The sequence below is a fragment of the Gastrolobium bilobum genome, unplaced genomic scaffold (assembly GCF_033153095.1).
Source record: "Gastrolobium bilobum isolate Gb01-03AN ecotype WA unplaced genomic scaffold, APGP_CSIRO_Gbil_v1 utg19336, whole genome shotgun sequence".
NCBI classification, from domain to species: domain Eukaryota; kingdom Viridiplantae; phylum Streptophyta; class Magnoliopsida; order Fabales; family Fabaceae; genus Gastrolobium; species Gastrolobium bilobum.
In genome coordinates this window covers 14301-32945 of record NW_026896246.1, presented here as the reverse complement: position 1 = coordinate 32945, position 18645 = coordinate 14301, and the positions used below count along the sequence as shown (strand labels likewise).

General features: G+C 33.2%; 1 protein-coding gene across 3 annotated transcripts; it reads left to right on the top strand.

Annotated features, from left to right (window-relative positions):
• The first annotated feature begins 4089 nt into the window (after positions 1-4089).
• On the top strand, positions 4090-14968 carry LOC133298444 (delta-1-pyrroline-5-carboxylate synthase-like). Of its 3 annotated transcripts, none has more exons than XM_061497734.1 (20): positions 4090-4310; positions 7931-8002; positions 8342-8445; positions 8815-8917; positions 9051-9212; positions 9481-9758; positions 10378-10528; positions 10691-10855; positions 11011-11088; positions 11474-11563; positions 11824-11910; positions 12054-12140; positions 12215-12311; positions 12397-12500; positions 12654-12729; positions 13235-13385; positions 13482-13550; positions 13675-13741; positions 13825-13895; positions 14536-14968. In XM_061497734.1, exons 1-20 carry the CDS (start codon positions 4143-4145, stop codon positions 14615-14617), a joined length of 2262 nt encoding a protein of 753 aa, XP_061353718.1. In that variant the 5' UTR covers positions 4090-4142; the 3' UTR covers positions 14618-14968. The 3 variants fall into 3 exon arrangements, with proteins under 3 accessions (XP_061353718.1, XP_061353720.1, XP_061353719.1); XM_061497736.1 differs by lacking the exon at positions 4090-4310 and adding an exon at positions 7348-7413 and having other exon boundaries at positions 7931-7979; positions 8337-8445; XM_061497735.1 differs by lacking the exon at positions 4090-4310 and adding an exon at positions 7348-7413.
• The last annotated feature ends 3677 nt before the right edge of the window (positions 14969-18645 follow it).

The window sequence follows — 18645 nt, the reverse complement described above, 5'->3', positions numbered from 1 at the left end:
TTTAAAAAGTGAATACAAACGGACCTTAATCCTTTGTTTTAAAAGAAGTTATGTTATAAAAAAAAAAAAAAAGAAGTTACCATAAGTTCGGATAAGAACCAGGTTATTGGAAATAGTATAAGTAATCTAATTGATTATCCCTTAGGCATAGAATAGAAAATCATAAAAAATTATCCAAAATAATTTTCTTTGAATTTTGTATTCTTAAAAGACCACATGGATGTGAGATACTTCTTTAGAGATAAAAAAAAATTAATCCACCAGTTAATTTTGTTTCTTTTGACAATCTAATGATGGAAAAAATAAAATAAGTTAAGTGAGCGTTTGGTATGAGAGATATTTTTTTTAACCTGGAAAAAAAGATAATTGAGGATTTGGTAAGAAATTTTTTATCCTGGGTAAGTTACGAAAAAATGTTTGGTTGGTCAAAATTTTGTCGGAAACGTTGAATTTATTTTAATGATGCTATGTTTGGTTGAGGATAAAATATAATGGAATAATTATTTGACTCAACATATTATATTTAGAATCTAAGACCCTGGGCAAAAAAAATAAGAGTAAATACCCTTTTTAGTCCCTGGAAATTTTTGCGAAGCACAATTTAGTCCCTCGGTTTAAAAAAGTCACATTCCAGTGTCTGATTTTTGAAAAAAAGGGGACACGTTTATCCTTCTGTTAAATCCAATGTGACGGCCCACTTGACGGACGCCGGCTGGAACGTTAAGTGGCTGAGTCACTAACGTCCTGGCCACGTTGAGAGAAAGGAACGACGTCGTATTACATTGGAAGGCTGTATCAGGTGTGTAGAAAGGGAACGACGTCGTTTGAGGAATGCCATGTGAGTTGAACCTTTGTTGTTGACTCAGTTGACACAATCACACAAGTAAGTCGTCCATACCCGCCATTTCCTCCCCCATTTCCTCAGATCGTGAGTTTCATTTGCGGTGAAGGTTGGTGACCCAGGGTGCTTTGTTGATTTACGTGGCTTCTGAAGTTGCAAGCTTTTGGAAGTAGTGTGGTTTAGGGTGAAGATCCTTAAATCGGTTGTGTCTCTGGTTACATTCGTGCAAGGTACGTGAGATTCTTTCCTTTCTTTATTATCTGTGGTCCCTCTTTCCTATTTAAAATGGTGTTTAAAAATGTCATTTGTCCGTCAAGTGGGTCCCCCATGTGCGGTTAAGGGCAAGACACGGTTAGGGTTTTTTTTATGTGGTCCCCTTTGGTAGAATATTTTTGGAACCATTAATTGCATGTGGTCCCCTGTTGTTATTTTAAGTTGATATGTGTAGTGATTACAAAAAAAGCCCCAATTTGTTAGCAATGCAGCCATTTAAAATAATCGAGTATGTTACTTTTATGACAGTGTCTAATATTGATAAAAATTGATTAGTTGTATGATATTGTAAATTAATATGATGGTAGTGTAAAAAATGATTATGTTCTATTTTATATGCAGATGGATGAGTATATAGTCATGAGATATCATCATGGGGGTGTGTTGGTTAGGAATGATGAAGGGAAGCTGAATTATGTGAATGAGAGAGTGGATGATTTACCAGAAATGGATGGAGACTATGTAAACCTTCGTGACCTTGAAGCTCTGCTCAAGGGGTATGGTTACCACAAATGTAAGGGACCAGCTACAAGCAAGAGAGGGAGGATAGCAGCAGCACCTTCACATGCAGTTAATGTCAACATAGCAGCTCCACATGAAAAGGAGATCCCTCTGAGTCAAGGAGGACCTTCAAGGCAGTCCCAGGCACCTGAGGAAGCCATTAGGGGCAACAGCCCACCACCTACAGCCACACCACCAGCAGAACAATTGTCAACTGAAATTGTCAATGCAACAAGCAGTGGCACAAGGAGCAGGCTTATGGCATTCATGGCCACACCTGGGTTTAGGCCACCAAGACCAGCTTGAATGATTGTTGGATACAGTTTTTTTGTATAGGGTTCACTTTTTTGTTGTATAGGCAACAATGTTCATGACTGTAATTTTTGGTACCCCCATTTTTTTGTATTTAAGACATTTAACTGAAGTATATGCTTTTTTTTTAATCACAATATGTCTCTATCTGGGAGTATTTTGAAGCAAAAAAAAAAAAAACAGGGGAATAGTTTGAAGGATGGTTTAGAATGGTTTATGTGAACCGTAACTTCTGGCAGGCCTTTAATTATGATGGAAGAGTTTTGAATTGTAACTGACTACAAGTTCCATTATGAATGACTACAAGTTCCTTTTTTATATCAGTTTTTTCTCTTTGCTGCGATCTGTATCTGTATGGTGATTTTTGAATTTGTGTATGAGTCTTTTTGATTCTGGCTACAATGCAGGTGGTCCATGTTTGGGTTTTGGTCGTTGCTGTTTGGACACAATTCAATGCAATATGTTCATGTCCAATTTTTGCTGCATTATGCTCTGTACTGTCTGATATCTTTATTGACTACAAGTTTCTTTTGCTGCATTTTTTACTACAAGTTCCTTTGCTGAATTCAATTCTATACTGTCATTTGCTGCAATCTGGCTTATGCTGCAATCCAATGTGTCATGGATTAAAATGCAGGTTTTAAAATGCAGCTTTTTAGTTGCAGCTTGTGTCCAATTTAGTCTAAACAGGTCATGTACAAATTTTAACTGTCAGGGACCAAAACGTGCCCCGGTAGCATTTTTCAAGGACCTATTTGGCCCTTGATACATAATTCCAGGGACTAAGTAGGGGTCTAGTTTAAATCATTAGGTTCCAATATCCAGTTCTCAAATTCCTATTTGCAGCAACAAATTTGACATTTACTGTATTGAATCATGAAGTTAGCATTATACATATAAACACATTTTATACCCCAAATAACAGAACTACATTGCATCTTCTCAACTTTATTCATCACAGTTGTCAGCAAGTCATTCAATTTCATTGAAGAAAAACTACATTTCGTACATAACATTTCATTGTTACAACACTTGCAATCATCACAGCATTCTTTCCTGCACATTCATACTCAGTTCTTGCTCACCAACATTTTGCACCTTCGACCTCCATTCCGTCAGGTTGTTCTACACCCAAAAGACGTAGTCCCACTTCATCCCCCCAAGCCAGATGACATACCCATCTTCTTCTACGCACCAGAAAATAGCCAGTAAACACCTTCTACTTGACATTATTTTCAATCTTCAACAAATTATGTTTTGGGGGTTTTTTTATTCTTAGGTTGATTTAGGGTTTCTAATTTGACAGGGACTATATTGGGTCACTCACCCTTTCGTGCAACAGTCACATGTCCAAACATCCAACTAGACACAAGGGACATATCTAAACGACGTCGTTTTCTCTCCACGTGGCCAGGACGTTAGTGACTCAGCCACTTAACGTTCCAGCTGGCGTCCGTCAAGTGGGACGTCACATTGGATTTAACAGAAGGATAAACGTGTCCCTTTTTTTCAAAAATCAGACACTGAAATGTGACTTTTTTAAACCGAGAGACTAAAAAGGGTATTTACTCAAAAAATAAATACCAAAGAATCAGTGGAATAATTATTTGTGAGATTTTTTTCAAAATACCCATACCAAATATGGTCATTAAATATTTTTCACATCATTTTTCCATCATTTCATACCAAATATCCATACCAAACACCCCAAAGAAAAAAAATGAGTTTCTCGGAGAATTTTTTTTCTACTAATAAAATATCAAATTGTGCGCAACAAACTTTTTTTTTTTTTTTGGTGGGACTCTCATATTTTGTATTTATAGTAGGAGAAAGAACTCAATTACTATATATGAGTATTTATTATAATTTCAACCGTTAATCTTTTAATTAACCATTATAAGTCTCTCTATATTTTTTAAAGTTTACCCTTACTTTAAAGAGTAAAATCCTAAGACGCTTTCTTCCAATAAAATCCGAACCCATCATTTACTTAATAATAATAAAAAAATCAGCTTCGGCAACTAAGCAATCATAGATGCCGTATTACTCACAAGTTCTGGTTGGTTCAGGAAAAATTAATAATTATTATTTGTTTATTTTTTTGAAAAGAAATTTTCATAATCCAGTCAGTGCCCTATAAAAGCCCTTGTGCTTTGAAGTGAATTTCACAATAGTTTTTCATTCATTAATCTTCCCCCAAGAACAACAGAAACAAATGGAACCTTTGCAAAATGGCCTAAACCTATTCGTCAGCAACAAACCTTCTGAGTTGCCTCACTCGAACGGGTCAATTCACCTTAACTCGGTATCTGAAACTAAGGATTTCAGCGACATGGATCCTTCTCGAGCTTTTGTTAACAAGGTCAAGCGTCTGATTGTAAAGGTACTGCTTTTTCTCCCCTTTTACTAAAGGCGAAACTTTTGCCCAAGGCTTTCTAGCGTGTTCTGTAGTTTTTTTTTATTCCCTGTTGTCTTCAAAAAAAAAAAAAGGCGAAACTTTTTCTTCCCTTTTAGTAAAGAAGAAAAAAGAAGCTTTTTTTTGTTTTTTTTTAAAATATTTATATAAGAATTGCCAGTTTCTTCAACAACCAACATGCCATCGTCTTTGTAGCTTTGCGGTTTCATATAGCAGATGCATATTGTAATTTTGTTTTATTTTATTTTTCTATAATATATATATATATTTTTAATTTCGTGTTGTTGTCTCATATTTTGCATATGGATAAAAATCTGCAAAAATTTTAGCCGCACTAAAGCTTTTGAGAAAAAGGGTTTTTTATGTATTACTTTTTTTCAAAAAAAAAAAAATATTTTTTAAAAGGTAAAATTAATTTGTGTTTAAATGTATGATAAAAAAATTACTTTTATATAAACAAATTGTTTGGATCTTAAAATAAAAAAGAATTTTTTATATATAAAATTATTAAAATGGATATTTAATTTTTTTTAACATAATATTTGGGGTTTATGCAAATGTGAAATTTAGAGGATGTGATTTGAGACCGATCAACGTATTAAACCCTTTTGGTTATTATTATTTGATGAGATTTTAACGTTGGAATTTGACATCTTGTTAAATGATCAAGTCAAATTCCTTCTATCTTTTGGAGTTATCTATTTTTTATTTATTTTTTGTATAATAGTGGCAATGCTGTTTAAATTTATAACTTCATGCAAATTATCCAAAATCTTCATCACTAGATCAATTTTAATGGTTTCGGAATTATCTATTTTAAGTATGAAGTTTTGATATGATATTTTCAATAGTTGTTTTGAGGCAAAACAACACAATTAATGCATATTTGAAAATAAATCATCTAATGTAGATATCAAATTATCTTTTGAAATAATGCAATCAGGTATGCATGAGAGAAATGTGTAATTATTTGTGCATATGTGATGTGCAACTGCCACATGATGCAACCAGGTGAGTTGCACACACCCCATATACAACTAGTTTCGAAATATTTTGATCTAGAAAAATGGTCATTTGATCATATTATTTGATTACAATTACTCGTTTAAAAGTCATACACTTTTTTTTTTCTCTTATATCATTATTAATGAATGATTGTAATCAAATAACATAATCACTTTTCTATCTGAGTGGATCTAAATCCAGTTTCGAACAACACTCGTCCACATCTCATAGGATCGTGCCATGATCCTGATCATCTTTTTCAAATTTAAGTATAAATAATATTTTTGTTCATTCCCTCAACATAAATATTAATTAGCGTCACAAATAATTATTTATTTAAATAATAATTAATACAATATGAATTTTTATAAATTTAAAATTGTTAATTTTTCTTTATTAATTATAATTTCATAATAATTTTTTATGAAAAAATAATTAACACAATAAATAATCTCAAATAAAAGTATTATTTTTAGTTCGGTTAGGAGTATTGAAGTCACTCAGGAGTGTTTGGTACAAAGATTTTTTTTAGATTCTCGTGAATGTGACATTGGAAATCTTATTTATTCACATTTGATATAAAGATTGTAAAAAAAAAATTCTTTGTGAATATGGTTTTCCTAGAATTCTGATCGGTGAACACTTTTTAAGGCAAGATTCCATCCAAGAATACCACAAGGGGATGGTATTTGGGATTCTCCAGAGGTGGAAAAATATTTTAGCCTCCGCGCTACTAGCACGGTTATAATGTCCTTAGCGGCAAATAATATTTTCTTCTCATGCCATTAGCGCGGTGATGGTGCCACTAGCGCCAAGTCTTCGAGCAATATTTTCTTCCTCCGCCAATAGCTCGATGACGTCACCATTAGCACTAGCAGTGCAATTTTTAAAATCATCCTACATTCCCAGTAATATTTGACAATCAACCAAACACAAAATCAAGAAACTTGAGCCAACATTCTTGATAATATTTTGGCCTACCAACTTTTTGATCACATTCACGAAAAATTCATTTTTTCAACCTATTCCTGATAATCATAATTTTCAAGCATAAAAAAAAAATTCCTTTACGAAACGCCACCTTAGGTTCTTTGATGCTAAAACTTCCAAGAATATATATATTAAGGGATATGATATTATGCATTCTTTTTTTATGTTTATACTCTTTATACTATTAAATTAGAATCTCAAAAGAAGAGTGAAATGATAAAAGTCAAAAATTCTGATCTAACATTATTGGAAAAGAGTAAATAGACTATGCATAAAAAAAAAAGATAGGTATTATACTTTAGAAAAAATTGTGTATCATTTTAAAAGAGGTAAAATTGTGTCATTTTAAGTGAGAGAAAGAGATGAACAAAGGAGGAGAGAGTGGACAGAGAAAAATAAAGATGTGGGTTTCATCTTTTTGTGAGAGTAAAAAGATATAAGTTGTGTCATTTAAAATGACAAACCATTTTTCTTTTATTTTATCCCAATAAATTAGATACTTATTTAACTCAAACTTCATTAAGTTTAACACAATGGTAAAACAAAAGAATTACGGGGTGTTTGGTACGCGGGATTCTTCAAGAATCGGGGAAACTGAATTTTTCTAAATTTTAAATTTACGGATATTATCATAAACTGAATGTAAAAATCATATTTTTGAAAATTGAGATTTCGGCTAAAAAAAAAAATTCTCCTGGATGTATTGGTTTTAATTATCAATTAAAAAAATTAAACGGTATTAAAAAAAATTGAAAAAAATTCCAAAGTAATGGGAAATTGGTCGAGTAGAAAAGTGACGACACAATAGCATCCGTGATTCATAGGACCCCGAAAGGCCAAAGCCTAGTTTTACACGTGGTAGGTACGCCGCGTCTCTGAAGTCTGCTACTTATGTATCCTCTTCGCATTTAAACTAAACACATTCTTCGTTATAGCCGCTAGCTCACTCGCTCTCACTCACTCACCGAGTCATCTAACTGGTTTATCTCGACTCGGTCCTCTTCGTTTGCATTGCATTGACTCAATGGATCCAACTCGAGCTTTCGTGAAGTCTGTAAAGCGTGTAATCGTCAAGGTCTCGCTTTATTAATAATATTATTATTTTTATTTTTAATTATTTATTTATTATTATTATTATTATTGTTATTAACAATGTACATTGTTAAATCTGAAAACGAAGAAACAAAGATGTTGTAATGTATTTCACTAGTTGAAAGATATGTGTTCGGTTTTTATTCTTTATATTTTCATGATGTTTTAATGTTGTGTCAATTGCCATGTATAGGATTCTTTTTCTTTGTTGCTGGAATTGTATTTTTTGATGTAATGTAAAAATGGAAAAGGGTAGTGAGATCTCTATCTAGAGGAGATTTTAATGCTGTATTAAGCTCTAATTAATTGCACTTGATTTTTAATTCGTTTTGCTTTAACTTTTGATTTACCATTGATTTTTTTTTGTGTGCGTTATTTACTTGTTTTGTTTTAGTTTCTCATTGGTTATATTATTATATTCCTCATATTGAGTAATGTGTACTTTTTTCCCCCTAGTTCTGCAATTAACACATTTATTTCTTGAATCATCTTTATTGAAGGTTGGTACAGCTGTTGTTACTCGAAGTGATGGAAGATTAGCACTTGGAAGACTTGGAGCTCTCTGTGAACAGGTACAATATATATATATATATAGATAAAATCATTTCTATAGCCGCTTTACTTACAACAATGACATGTGTATGGTTATGATTCCCCATAGTTAATGCTTTTATCTTTTGTATGGTTATGATTTCCCGCATTTAATGCTTTCACGTATATATATGGCAAATGTTCGACTGCTGCACCAGCAGCTGCAGAAATATAAACCCTATATATATATATGAAGTTGCAAATCCATGTTGAAAATTGTCACTGAAAATTGATATATCTTTGATATTCCTTACTGTTCATGTATTTGTGTGTGTGTTTTCTTGTCACTGAAAATTGTCTTTCAAACGAAACTGTTGCAGCTTAAAGAACTAAACACTCAAGGGTATGAAGTTATATTGGTGACTTCAGGTGCTGTTGGTGTTGGCCGGCAAAGACTTAGATATCGCAGATTGGCCAATAGCAGGTTCATATAAATTCTCTTTTGCTATGGTGACTCTGTATCTTTTCCAATTCCATGATTCTCCAATTAATAATGGGTTTCATACTTTCATTACTTTGATTTGGAAAAAATTCATAAAAGCTTCAGTTGTAGGTGATGCTCAAAAAAAATAAGAGTTTTTCATGCAATATAAAAGAAATGAAACAAAAATCTGTCTTAAACATAACTGAAAGTACTTAAATTTTTTATCCCCTTCTCCTAGCATGCTTCCCTTTCAGATTACACCAATATAGGGGTTCATGCAAACTTCTTCAATTTTCTATTAATTTGAGGTGGAGTTTAAAGAGATAAAGGGCGATAATAATGAGCTTTAAATGAATTGTTGTCATGCAGTTTTTCTGATCTTCAAAAGCCACAAGGTGAGCTTGATGGAAAAGCGTGTGCTGCTGTTGGGCAGAGTAGTCTCATGGCTCTCTATGATACTATGTTTAGCCAGGTTGACACCAAACTAAGTTTGTTATCAATTATGCTCCCAATCCAATATACTTGTTTTTTTACCCCTTAATGCATTAGCAGGTGCTTTTATGTTTTCTCCATATTGATACTGATAAGAAATTTTCCTGGTGCAGCTTGATGTGACTTCTTCCCAACTTCTTGTGAATGATGGATTCTTTAGGGATGTAGGTTTCAGAAAACAACTGTCGGACACAGTGAACTCATTACTAGATTTAAGGGTTATCCCCATTTTCAATGAAAATGATGCTGTTAGTACCAGGAAGGCACCATATGAGGTATGCTAATTTTTCTTGCCACTATTTCATTTAAAATTATCTCTATTTTTTTAGTTTTAAAATGTTTAATTTTGCTTTTGATAACTGTCTTTCCTTAGTTTATTGTCAGAGTATAGTCAAACTGCCTAAGTCAAAACTGTTTATGTTACATCAACAATATGTTTGATTTTATTGGCTTTGTGATATGTACACTAACAAAAACAAAACATAGGCTACATATGGTTCTTTCTAATAATTAATAACCTTTAATTGTAAGCACTGCCTGCAGGATTCTTCTGGTATTTTCTGGGACAATGACAGTTTGGCTGGTCTATTAGCTCTTGAACTGAAAGCTGACCTCCTTGTTTTATTGAGTGATGTTGAGGGCCTTTATAGTGGTCCTCCAAGTGACCCTAACTCAAAGTTAATTCATACATATGTAAAAGAGAAACATCAAGCAGAAATCACTTTTGGAGACAAGTCAAGATTGGGAAGAGGGGGTATGACTGCTAAAGTTAATGCTGCTGTTTGTGCTGCTTATGCTGGCATCCCTGTGATTATAACTAGGTACCTAACATTTTGTGCTGTGTTTTTATTTATATAGCAAAATTCTTGCACTGAAGATAACTATTTTTCGTGTTTCACTTTGATACCATAGAGAAATGGTTTGTAATTAATTCGTTTTTGGTTTGACCACTGATGGAGTCACCTACTCATTCTGAATTGTAAAATTGTGGACAGAGGATCAGGAAAAAAAAGAGAGGAATAAATGAGATTCTCTTATGAACTGGTTTGCAAAGGATTATTCCTTTTCCTTTTTGAAGCTGTGTTAAAAACTTGGTAGGGATAGCTTTGCCACCCTTGTGGTATTGCTCATCTAGATCAGATTAGTTGATTAGTCGATGAAATGGTAAAAAATCTCAAAAAAAAAATAAAAAAAATCATCAATGGCAAAGGAAAATAAATGCCCCCTTTTTTAATACTACATCTAAAGCAGTTCATAGATGTCAGTTGAGCTGGCAATGGTATTTACTTAAGTGTCAATTATGTTGAAAATAGTTCAACTGATGAAAAAAGATTCTGATTTCTGTTGTGAGCAATAATTTGCATGTATTGCATAATTTCAAGTATGCATTTGAATTTTGCATTTTATTGACTTTGAAATGTATTTCAACCTCCTTTGAAGTGGCTATGCTACAAACAACATCATACGAGTGCTTCAAGGGGAAAAAATAGGTACTGTGTTTCATAAAGATGCTCATTTGTGGACCAACATAAAGGAAGTGAGTGCGCATGAAATGGCAGTTGCAGCACGTGATGGTTCTAGAAGACTTCAGGTAAGTTCAGTTACATAATTATGAGTGCTATAGGCCTGCTTTACTTACATCGATATAAAATTAAGTGGTGATTTACTTTGTAATATTTTTTTGTTATTCCCAAGACAATGAACTGAAGTAGGGTAGTAGTCATTGGAATTATATTGTTGTTTTCGGTTTCAGGTCTTAAAATCTGAAGAAAGGAGGAAAATATTGTTAGCAATGGCTGATGCACTGGAGAAAAATGAGAATATGATAAGGCTTGAGAATCAGGCTGATGTTGCTGATGCTGAGGAAGCTGGATATGAAAAATCTCTGATATCACGTTTAACCCTAAAACCTGAGAAGGCAAGAACTTTAATTGGTTTCATACTGGAGTTAAATATTGAAGGATAGCATACCCAACTTTCTGTTGTTGTCATTGTGTAACTCTGATTTCTCACGCTCTAAAGCATGGTTCTGTGAGCATGTTTTTGTATGACCTTGATTTTTGTACTTTACAGATCTCTAGTCTTGCAAAGTCTGTACGCATGCTGGCAGATATGGAAGAACCAGTTGGTCAGATTTTAAAGAGAACTGAGGTCAAAACCCCTTTTATTTTATTTGAAGGAGGATATCTTATCCTCCTAACTATTTGTATTCATTTTCTTCTTTTTTCTTGTCTTAATGAATTTCTTATTTCATGAAAAAAGAAAAAAACTCATGAGTAACTTGAAATTGGTGATGTGATATTGTAATATTCAACATTTTCCTGTTTTAACATGTTTAAAGTATGTAATATGTTTCCAGAATTTGGTAATATAACAAATTCTGGAGTGGATTTTGTGACTTGTATTCATTAATTTTGATCTAAAAGAAAGTTATAGCCACTCATTGCTTTGATCCAAATATGAATAATGTTATTAAACTATACATTGTACTGTTCACCACATTTTGACAGTTCTGATTGCTGCTCTCTGTGTTCAGCTAGTAGATAAACTCATCCTGGAGAAAATATCTTGTCCTCTGGGTGTTGTCCTGGTTATATTTGAGTCTCGACCCGATGCCCTTGTTCAGGTTAATTTAACATTTCCTATTCCTTCTTATCCATCTTCAATAAACTGCTGAGAAATACAAAGATATGAGCATGATTACAAGTTATCCATCTAGTATTCTAGTTTAAGTCGATTGTGTTTCACCATATCATCAAATTTGAATCTATCCTTTTAGTTTATGCAATCTTCTGACTCTACTTTTACAGATGAAGTACTTTGTTTGGATTTGTTTAGTTGTTTTGGATATTGATCTTTAAGTTGTTTGTTTAAATGGATTAATAGATAGCTGCATTGGCAATTCGAAGTGGGAATGGTTTACTGCTTAAAGGTGGAAAGGAAGCGCGACGATCAAATGCTGTCTTACACAAGGTTTGTCTATTTATTTTAGTTGAGGCTTCTGTTTTATATGATTAATCTATATCAGAATTCAGAATGGACTCTCGTTTCTTTGTCATCTTTAGTTATAATTTTACAAATATGTTTCCATCTTTCATTTTTCTTCTTTATTTTAGGTCATTACTTCAGTCATGCCAAAAACTGTCGGTGACAAACTAATTGGGCTTGTGACTTCAAGAGAAGAAATTCCAGATCTACTCAAGGTGGATATTACAAGTTAAAATCCTCTTCATTATTTTTTCTATGATGATTTTCCACTAATTATGCTCTGCCACAGCTTGATGATGTGATAGATCTTGTGGTCCCTAGAGGAAGTAATAAGCTTGTTTCTCAAATCAAGGATTCAACAAAAATTCCTGTTCTTGGTCATGCTGGTAATGTTCCACATAAATCTCCTATGTTTAGACTTTTTACTTCGAAATTAGGCCTTTTATTGAATTTGTTATTTTTGTTATGCAGATGGAATTTGTCATGTTTATGTTGACAAGTCTGCTGATATTGATATGGCAAAGCAGATTGTTAGAGATGCAAAGACTGATTATCCTGCAGCCTGCAACGCAATGGTAAATTAGCATTTACATCTTTTGCAATGCCCCTAGTAAAACATGTTCATCTACATCCTCCTCTCCTTTTGGGTTTTGCTGACTTGTTAGTATGCTGTGATGTGAATGGAATTTATGGACTGTGCTCATTAAAATATTTTCTGATATTCTTAGGAAACTCTTCTAGTACACAAGAATCTGTCAAGTAATGGTGGACTTGATCAGCTTGTCCTTGAACTCCAACGTGAAGGTTTGAGATTACTTACAAAGGGATTTATAATGAAGATATTTCGTTTTTATTTTTGCTTTCATTATAACCCCCTTTTATGAGATTGGAAGAGTTTTGATATATTACTTTTATGATATTTATTTTGTTGTAGTGCATTCAAGATAATCATTCTGGTGGATTCTTGAAGTCATTATTCAGAAGAATAAAGAAAAAGGAGTTTTATCTGGAGACTAGTTTTCAAAGAAAAAAATTAATGAGTAATACATATTGTGGGCTTATTTATTAAGAGAAATAAAACACAGTTAGGTTATTCATATAGTAAAGGCAAGAATAAAAGTTGAACTGCTTTCATAAAAAATAATTGAAGATGATTTGTTTGTTCTGAGGCAATTAGTTTTAGAGTTTAAGAAACTGAAATGTAATATCTTTTCTTAATGATTGGACATGTATGGTGCAAGCAATGTCCATCCTAATTGGCTTCAAAATTGAGAAAAATATGTATAAACAAAGATAAAATGGCTTGCAGGTGTTCAACTTTATGGTGGACCAAGAGCCAGTGCCTTTCTGAATATTGCTGAAACGAGCTCTTTTCATCATGAGTATAGCTCACTTGCTTGCACAGTTGAAATTGTAGAAGATGTATTTGCTGCCATTGACCACATAAATCATCATGGAAGGCATGTTGGTGTCCTCTGAATAAAATTTCATTTTCATTCTCTATATTATTAATATTAGTGTATCTAAAAGTCTTTCTTACTTTACTGTATCTGCAGTGCTCATACTGAATGCATTGTTACAGAGGACCGTGAAGTTGCTGAGACTTTTTTATCTCAAGTTGACAGGTATGTAATTTTTGTTGTTGTCAGTAACCTTGTTTAAACTCAACTACTCTATGAATTAGTCATGTTACTTAACTTGATATTGTTGATTGTGGAATATCTGAATTTTTGCATTATGCACAAACAGTGCTGCTGTATTACACAATGCAAGTACACGGTTTTGTGATGGAGCACGCTTTGGGCTTGGCGCAGAGGTAGTGTATCTTCCAGAAAGCATGTTGTTATTAGTAGCATAGATATTTTTTATTTTCTCATCTGTTCTTGGATCAATTAACAGGTTGGAATAAGTACAAGTCGAATTCATGCTCGAGGTCCTGTAGGAGTTGAGGGATTGTTGACAAACAGATGGTATGGAAATCTGCACACGTCTGTAGGCTTTTCTTTCAATGAAGAAAATAGATGTTCAACTGAACAAATATGCAATCATTGATTTTTTTCTGTTGTGTCTGTTCTATGCTTAATTTTATTTTTACTTCAACAATGTTATTTGCATATCATTTTTATCACACCATTCTTTATACCACTTCCTGGTTTGGGCAATAAACCATGACAAACACACACTATCTTTTTTTTCCACCTCAAATAAGGTGCAAGGAATGGTGTGAAAAAAAAAATATGGTGTGCAAGAAACATTTTCCTTGTTACTTTCTCAATCATGCATACTTGTGAAGAAGGCAAGCTTGGAACAGTGGTAAAGTTGCTCCTTTGTGAGAAAAAAGTCAAGGGGAAATAACTTTTTTGCAAATAAGCTAGCTGCAGGGGTAAAGTTGTATTCAAAGATTGCTCTCACCCAACTCTCGCTAGTTGAGATTTAATGAAGTGGTTTTTTTATTTTTTAATCATGCATACTTGTCTAGTTTATTTTCTTTGATGTCCTCCCATCTGTTCTTCATATCCAAGAAGTCCCTTTTTTAGTAATTTAGGCTATGAAATTTCGAGACCATGTATATTCGCTTATTTTTATTTATATTTTGTGGATATAATGCAGGATATTGAGAGGGAGTGGGCAAGTAGTAGATGGTGATCGAGGGGTCAATTATACTCACAAAGAACTGCCACTAAAAGCATAGCTTTTTATGCAGAAATTAGTTCGAGTTCATGCTAATATGCTCACCTTATCAAAGCCACAACTTTTTTCTGTTCAATTTTAATATACAGAAGGTTGCTGAGATGCTGGCTATGTATAATTGTTATCTATCATTTTCCCCTTTCAAGAGCCTTTTTCATACATGGAGCAAGTTCAAGGGGGAGAAAATAATCATATGAAGTGTTATTATTATTCCAGTATGCACTTTGTTGCTCTTTCATAAAATATCCCAAGATTGTAAAACAGCATAGCTGTGACAGTCATAAATGTATTTACTACATCCTTGTGAAGTTGAATAATATGGAGTTATTCTGAGAGTTATTATTTTAGAGAATCTACTTTGTTTTATGCAGAATCATGACCTTGATCTGGAAAGCAGTGGTGTCATTTAAGGATCTCAGCAATATCCATGTCTTTGTGTGAAAACCTTGTCTTTTGACTGAATTACACTATCGTAATTGAGCATTTTTTTTGTTTTGGTAAATTCGTAATTGAGCCTTTACATAGCTTCTATATATATTTGTTAGAGAAATATTATAATCCATTAAAAAACCTTCATCAAGCAAATTAAGCTTTAGGGTTTAATTGGTTCTTTACATGGTATCAGAGCTTCAGTGACCACGAGGTTACGAGTTCGATCTTCATCGCCCCTCTTCCTCTATTTTCTTTTATGGAATTTCTTAGTACAGGTAGGTTGAGTCTGATGCATCATTCATCCTTTAAATTCAATGGGCTCTAGTGTGAGAGGCGTATTAGAAAAATATTATAAATCATTAAAAAGCTCTCATCCAACGACTTAAGCTTTTGAGTTGAATTGATTTTTTACATATATCACTAAATATTTGTGTGCAGTTTCCTTATTTTTGCAATTATTCTGGTAGTCATTGACACAATGTTATGATGATAAAATTGTGGTAAGCAAGAACAGTCTGGATTGAACGGGAGAATGGAAATTATGTTTGGTCTTTCCTGAGAAAAGATAGAAAGTAGAAACATTTTACCAGAAACATAATAGCTGAAACAACTAAGCTTCATACGATAAATTTGTCGAAATACTAGGCAATTTGCCTGAACTAAGTATGGTGAATAAATGAGGATGAAAACATGTTTATCAACCATGCGAGCCAGAGGTAATGATGGTTGATAAAGGTTGTTCTCTTGAAGTGAATTTGCAAATAGAGATAAAGAGATGCCAATAGGGAGTGATGGCCAAAGAGACCAGGTGAAGTTGAAGAAGCACTTGAGGAGTGGAACGAGGTACTCCTTTATTTAAAGTAGTAAAAAGTATGATTCATGTGACGTTAACTATAAAGGAGGGGTAGAATAAATAATAGGGAAAAATGGCCAATTGCTTTAAAATCATTTATGCGCCTTGCTACGTAAGAATTAAAAAATCACAGGGGTATATGTGATAAAAAATATATTCTTTTGTAAACCACTGGAGTATGTGATAAAAAAAATTATAGAAGCATAGATGATTCTGAAGTAAATCACAGGTGTATTGATGAAATTTTCCCTAAATAATATTAGCTGTGTTGCTTTTTTTCATTTTTAGTATGTGATATATCGAGTATTATCTTAGGAGAGTACTATAAATTTTTTTAAATTTTTTTTCTGAAGAGCAAGCAAGCGAGTGTCACGTCTAATAGATGAAAGAAAAATCAGATAAAATCCCGAAAAAGAATGGGGCAGAGATCTTAGAGGGAGTATTTCAAACTCCAATTTTTAATTTAGACATCGTTGTAGTTAATATATTTATAACTCTTCACAACATTTGTCAAATTATATTTCATTTATTTTAATTTAGAGGAGGCATATCTAAGACAAAAGATTCTTATACCATTTAAGAAGGCTTTTTCACCTTTTTGCCCCTTATTAATTATTTAATAACTATTTTGTCCCTTATTGCAAATTATCTACCAATATGTCCCTCTTTTATCGATTAAATTGAATATTTAATCGATTAAATGGTCAGATGAAGATTTAATCGATTAAATCTTTAACTTAATCGATTAAATTTTCCTCTTTATCAGAAGAACAACCTTATGCATGAGAGATTTAATCGAATAAATAGGGAGATTTAATCGACTAAATCTTCAAGTCAACGATTTTTGCCTATTTTGACCATTTAATCGATTAAATTTTTGGCTTAATCGATAAAAGAGGGGCAGATTGGTAGATAATTCTGAATAAGGGACAAAATAATTATTAAATAATTAATGAGGGATAAAAGGATGAAAAAGCCATTTAAGAATTTTATATAGAATGTGTTTTTCATCGATTCAATCTATTAGGCTATTTGACCATTTAATCTTTAATTAAATAAAAAATAATTATTTTGTCCCTGTTCCAAAACTAAATACCCATCTACCCTAATTTAATTGATTATATTATGGGAAAAACTAATATTATGTTGTAGGAAAGTTCTTAGGTCATGTCATAGAGACAAGAGATTGTGAGGTCCACTATTTAAAAAAAAAAAAAAAAAAAAGTAAAAGAATTGATGGGCCCACTTTTATGTTTGTGTAGGAAGATGGCTTGTGTCATGTAAAAGGAAGAAAACGTTACCCTTATATTATATATGTAATCGATTAAGTGTCGAAAATTCATTTTAATCGATCAAGTGTCGAAATAGCGTCGAATGGAAGTAGTTCACGTTGGTGACGAAATGCCTGCTATCTCTCTGCACTTTGTCCAAACCTTTCATTTATTTTATTTGATTCCCCAAATCTGGCCAAGCAACATAACCAAACCGATCCCCACATCACCGGTCTTACACACCGCCAAGCTCACTGTTGATTTAATTATCATTGTTAAACCTCTTCAAAACATAGCCACCTATCACTTACAACCCACCATAGCCATCGTCTCACACAAAGCCACCGTCGAGCAAGCCACCCACCACCAGCGAATACATTTCAGCTAAACCCCAACCCACACGACCGAGACCCACCAAGAGTCACTAGATTTGGGGAATCAAATAAAATTTATAAAAAGCTTGGGTTTGAATCTAAGCAAATAAAACAAATAAAAATAATACAATAAGAAAAAAAATAAAAAGAGTAAATACTGTTTTTAGTCCCTGACAATATCCACGAAGTCCTTTTCAGTCTCTAGCAATAAAAAAGGGACAAATTGGTCCCTGAAATAACAAAAAAGAGGTCACGTTCATCCTTCCGTTAAATCTCACCTAACATGTTATCAAAAAAAAAAAAAAATCTCACCTAACAGCCCAACTAACGGTGCACAGTTAGCACGTTAATTTGCTGACGCGGCTTGGATGTGAGACACCGTGAAAGACGAGACGACGACGTTTTGGTCCCTATCAAAACCACGAGGCCATTTTGGTCCCTGTCAAAATACACGAGGACGTTTTTAGTCCCTGACAAAAAGCACAGGGCCCTTATTGGTCCATAACCAGAGAAAAATAGGCACATGACTTCATTGCTTTTCTATGCAATCCAATTTTGCAAAACAGAAGTGCATTACATCAGAAACAGGAGTGCAATCCATTTGTTCATCACAAAGTAATTAAACTAAATTTCATCACAAAGTAAAATACTCATTCTTGGCATTTTATTTCAATGAAGTTTGTGTTTCTAACTGAAGTTTCGACGTTATTAACGATTATTCATTTCTTTTTCAATGTTAATTAAGCTTCCCACTTTGTTAAAAGGGATTCTTGGCTCTTGCAAACAGCTTTTACGATCCCTAGAATACTATAAACTGCTTTAATTCTCTTAGTCTGTATAAGACATAGCGTTATGCGATTTACGAACAATATCTTCAGTAATGTAGCATTACAATTATACTATTTATTTTTCTATAAAAGATAATTGCATGATTGTTGATATTTAAATACAGAGAAAAATCAGAGAAGAAGTCAGGTAAATGATTGTTGATAATTGCAATGCATGGCAGTTGACTGGACTGCAGCAGTTGGTAGTTCTCAGCCACATGAAGGCAACTTGAGAGGAAGCAGCCCACCTCCATCAAATTCACAACAGGCAA